General features: G+C 44.3%; 1 protein-coding gene across 1 annotated transcript; it reads right to left on the bottom strand.

The window, feature by feature from the left end:
• Positions 1-6: 6 nt before the first annotated feature.
• Positions 7-4,964, bottom strand: LOC103806021 (mitogen-activated protein kinase kinase kinase kinase 4-like; the record flags this gene model as incomplete). The annotated part of the gene is made up of 5 exons (XM_009078692.1): positions 7-141; positions 1,333-1,476; positions 3,144-3,302; positions 3,646-3,775; positions 4,791-4,964. Coding segments are annotated over 5 exons (742 nt in total), but the record flags the coding sequence as incomplete, so codon positions are not given.
• Positions 4,965-5,328: the final 364 nt, after the last annotated feature.

The raw sequence follows: 5,328 nt of genomic DNA, 5'->3' as shown, positions 1-5,328 counted from the left end.
CCTTACCAACTTTGTAGTGCACACAGCCTTCCAGGTCACCCACAGACACCCAGCCTTGCCGCTTCTCCACCTCTGGATCATTGCGCAAAATTTTATTTCTCAGCCATGACAAGTAATATACCCTCAACTTATTCTTCTTCCCTAGGATTTGCAAGAAGAGAGAGACAGAACACTTTAACTCTCTGAACTACACACTCTCCCCCACTTACAGAAAGCCACAGTTTTGTGACCTTGAGTGCAGCAGGTCCTTGTGCCTTGCCAAGGTGAGGGAAGAGTCCTGCAGCACAAAAGGAAAGTCCTGTGTGATGGGGACACACGGGGAAACTGGCACATGAGCAATCCTTTGGCATTGGGCACATGTGCATTTACTTTGTGACTCAAACTTCATTAGGGATTTTCACACCTGACTAAAAATTCTTCCCTGAGGCCAAAGACACATTACCAGAACCAATCACACGATCTAGCATTTACTCTGGAGCACAGGTATGTCCTACAATGGTCACTCTGAATAAGTGATTAATTTAGTTCTAATTAACTGAAAATCTGCATTACAATTAGCTATTTTCTTTCGAATGCTTCTGCAGATGAGAATTACTTTTTCATCTTTCCTCTCAGTCAGTCTTTCTGTTGCTTTAGTTCATAAGTACATATGGTCAACACCAGCCTGGGACGACAGGTTAGTCTAAAGAGAAGGACTATGTCACATCATCAACTGGACCTGGAAATAAGGGACAAACAGCTTTTGCCATTGCCCACTATGGTGAGTCTGGACTGGAGACAAGGTGCTGCCATTCCTTGCTGGACCTACACCTCTGACCTTGGTATGTCGAATGCATCCTCTGAGGCCACTCTCATCCATGGGGAATAAGGGCAGAGTTCAAGCTCTTTGCCAGCAGAGGTTGAAGACTTCCATCTACTGTTTCTGATGATTTCACAACACAGATGACTCTCATGTTACTGCTCATACATGTTGTTGAACACAGGATGAAGTTATTTAATGATATGTTAATAGATCAGCACTTAGATGCTCACCCAGCACAGAAACAAGCAGTGAAAGACTATAACTTGCTGATAAGCGGTCCATTTTAGGAATATGAAACACTGTACTTCCCACAAACCATTTTACACATTAACCAGGTAATGAATTGTCCCAAAGCCTCTCTGAAATGAGTGTGAATGTTAAAAATTCAGGAGAGTTTTCCTATTAACAAGAATAACTGTCCTGTGATTTTCTGAAAGAGGAAATTCCTCAACCTAGTTTATAACCTAATTCTTCTTTTTAATTGCTTCCAACCCCAACACAGGTCAGATACTTTTAGACACTGAACTAACCTGATATAGTAATTAGCACATTGAGTCCTTCCAGAACATCCATTTGCTGGAATCGTCTCCTTGTAATCAGTGTATAAACTCTTCCTTGCCCACTCCTGTCCAGGAGCCACAATCCATTCTCTGTTCCCACCAGTAAATTTACTCCTGTTGATACACGAAGAAAAATACTGCATAAGTCACCTAATGATTCAGAGGTCATCGAGTGTTCATTGTTTCGAGAATCAATTCTTATTTAGTTTCACTTAATGGTACCTGATAATTTCTCCGTTGCTCTGTGGATGACCTCCCAGAAAAAAAAGATCTCACCATTAGAGTTTGTACTTAGCAGAACACTTATATACCCACAAAACTTGAAGGATGAGTAGTTCCACTGAAGTCAATGTTGATTTAAACAAAAAGGAAAATGTTTCGTCAACTCGAACTTCTCAGGTGACCTCGGAAAGTGCCTGTGAGCAGTGTGAAAGTCCCAGTCCACCACCACTACCGTAGGAACACAGGAGATCCAACTGTGATCTAAGGGTCTCTACCAATTAAGAAAAGAAAAAAACCCTACCAAAAATCCCTCCAGAACTCTCTTTTTCCAAATACATCACTCAAATCACACGGAGACCAAATTTGTGGGCAGAAGAGCTGCTATTACAAGGATGCACAGTATTTGTTTGAGAACAGGCTGTGTTTTGGAAGAATGCCTTCGAATGCCAAACGTAAGGAGTGAATCCATCTGAAATCCAACTGCTCCTAAGGAGACGAAGGCTCCAGTGGGTTGCTGACATCAGAGGATGTCAAAAGTTGTGTTTGGCTGGAATGGCAGCTACATTTCCTAATCAGCAGGTGCTAAAAACATGCCATAAGGTATCCTGCTGTAACAAGCACCCTCCTCCACTAGCAATGCTCTGATGAGTACCTGGTGCTCTTGAGCCTCAATGCACATTTAATTACAGACCTTGCCACACAGCTCTGTTCTCAATTTAAAATCTTGGATTCCTACAAGCACACACTACACAAAATCTGTGAAGCTATAAACTGGAAATCTACATTTCCTTTGGATAATGTTTCATCCACTTCATTCATTTACCATTCCAGGCTCACAAAGTGAGGAGGAATAAAAGGCTGTGTGTCCCCCATAGAATACATCTGTTCTTCTGAAGTGAGGGATGGTTAAAACAATTCAAGAGCTGAGCTAGTGTGCAACTGGGACATGGTCTACAGTTGTTGAAACCTGGTCTGACCACACTTATCTTGGTTTAACACCCTGTGAAGTTGACCCTGTAAGAAGTGTGCAAGTTTAAACAACAACTCAGTGAGGTTCTGAATAAGCACTGACAGCAGGAACTAAGCAAGCCAAGCTTTTGGAAAAATTTGTGCCTGATTTGCCTCAGGATTGTTGGAATACCTAACACACATGACAGCAAAAGGCTTCAGGTTTGGATTATTTCCACTGGGTCAGGGCTCAGTGTGATCAGCTGCACTCCTGTGCTCAGACATGAGTAAGTGTCATGAGCTGCATAAGCTGCTAAGACATTTACAACTTTTGGCTCTTCTGATGAATGTGGTTTCAGTTTGGTACCAAATCAAAACATTTTCTCATTCTGATGCACAAAATCCTTTGCAACTGTAAGTCATCTGTTTGCCATCTTCTACCAAGGAAGGCAGTGTCATGCGAGTGACTCAGGTATCTGCTCAGGGATCCACTCCAGGACTCTCTGACAGGAGAGGTGCAATACAACTGTGAAATCTGGCTGGTGTACACTACCAGCCTCCCCTGCTGCTGCCTTCCTTCCATACACATGGCCAGGTACCGTGGAGCTTACCCCACAAAGCAGCACAAAGGACCTCTGAGTTGAATTTCTTCTTGTATTTACGAATTTCTGGACTGTCACTCTGTGGGCGAATATTTGTTGGGTTGACATTGACAACAGAGCCCTTCCTTGCATTTTCCCTCCTGACAGGCTCAGGTTTGGCGCTAGATGCTGGAATAAAAGACACACACAATTATGAAAAAAGAAGAGCGTTTGGCTACAGCTCATATTTGACCTGTATATGACAGAATGAAAGAAACCCCAGAGTAGTGAGAAAATGCCTTGAGGACATTATACATTCCTGACAAAGCACGGTGGTAACACCGTAGCAGAGTAGAGCAAGCCACATCTGGGAGAAGGGCAGAAGCAGGACCATGAAAATTCATAGTATTGTGAAGTTTCAGTTTCTGGAGATTTTACTGACAGTTTCCATTTCCAAGCAATAGGCCCTCCCCACTCCCACCAGAAAAACAAACCAGGAGTGACATTTTATGCAAAGGTTAAGCTTACTCACGAGAACTACAGGAAGGTCCTACTGGACTGGTGGGAGGGGTGATTGGCAGAAGTCTAGGATCTATGAATGACGTAAATGATGTTGTGGACGATGTGCTGCTCTTGGAAGGTGGACTTTCAGCACGTGGGGTCTGCAATGAAAAACAAGAGCTGCTTCTGCTTCAGACAGACAATGCTTTGGGAGCAGACAGCACACAGCAGTGCCATGACTCTGAGCTGCAGAAGAAATGGCATATGGCACACTTAGGCACGATGAACAGTCTTCAGGCAGTAAATACATGGTTCAATGACAATGCTTTGGGAGCAGACAGCACACGGCAGTGCCATGCCTCTGAGCTGCAGAAGAAATGGCATGTGGCACACTTAGACATGATGGACAGTCTTCAAGCAGTAAACACATGGTTCAAATTCAGTGACAGAAGAGGAGACCTGAGCAGGGAATTGTGTCGGGATGCTTAGCCAGGCACTGCACTGAAGTCACTGGTCCCCAGAAGAGCAGCTCAATCACTCTTCTGCCTCATCTGCATCAGGGCACTGCTCAGATCTCTTGGCAAGCCTCAAGTAAGGCAGTTTTAGATGTGACCCCTGACAGAGTTGTTATCTGCCTCCAGGGACAAGAACCTGTGCTCACAGTGGAGTTAGAGCCCCTTTGGGGCTGCCAAGACTTGTTGCCCTGGCCCATACCACACTTGGGTGGGAGAAAGCCAAGGACAATGAGCAGAGGGACACCAGAATGCTGCACTGCTGACATGGCAGGTGCAGGAGCAGAGGATGCCAAGACTTGTTGCCCTGGCCCATACAACACTTGGGTGGGAGAAAGCCAGGGACAATGAGCAGAGGGACACCAGAGTGCTGCAGTGCTGACACGGCAGGTGCAGGAGCAGGAGCAGAGGGTATGAGCCCTCTAGCTTGTGCAAAAGGAGATTAAAACAGGAAGGGAAGAAAAGGCAGCAGGGAGGGAGATGTAAGAGGAACAATAAAATCTGTTAGCTGGCTCAAGATTTCTTACCTGTTCCCCAGATAAACTTTGACAGAAAAAAGGGATGTGGTGAAAAAAATAATTGTAAAAAGAGACAGGATAGATAAGGTAGAAGGGTTAGAGGAAAATGATGGTACAATTCCTTCAATCTGTAATTTATCTCTTACCTTATTCAGAGGTTTGTTCTGAGGTTCCTGGCAAGTCAGTGGCACTTGTGGTGGGTTCACAGAGGAGTCTGTAATTTGGCTTTGTTGGAGGAGATCTGGCAGGAGATAGTTCTGGTTGTTTATGCTCCAGAGGCCTTCTTGGGTGTTAGAAATCTGTTTCTCTAAAATCTGATCCTGCACGAGAACATACAGTTACCTCATACATTACCTCAACCACAGGAAAAGAAGCAACTTCACCGTTGGAGACACAAAGTCAAACAACTTGCCCTAACGTTAGAGATCTGACCTGTACGTACTGCAGACAGAAGTTCTGGACCTGCATTTAATTCAAGGCCCCTCACCATTAATTCCATTGCTACTTTCCATTGAGTTAGGAAACCTTATTCCAGAAAGACAACATTTAGTAGGATCCAGCATCAGCATTTCCAGTAAAATGTTTGGTTCTGCAGACCTTCTTACAGCATCCCACCAGCTTCATGGAAACACTTGTAAACTATGTAAGGTACCACACTGACAGCACAATCTATAGAGTCAGAGG

The sequence above is a fragment of the Acanthisitta chloris genome, unplaced genomic scaffold (genome assembly GCF_000695815.1).
Source record: "Acanthisitta chloris isolate BGI_N310 unplaced genomic scaffold, ASM69581v1 scaffold1207, whole genome shotgun sequence".
In the NCBI taxonomy this organism is placed as follows: Eukaryota; Metazoa; Chordata; class Aves; order Passeriformes; family Acanthisittidae; genus Acanthisitta; species Acanthisitta chloris.
This window is presented reverse-complemented; position numbering and strand designations above follow the sequence as displayed.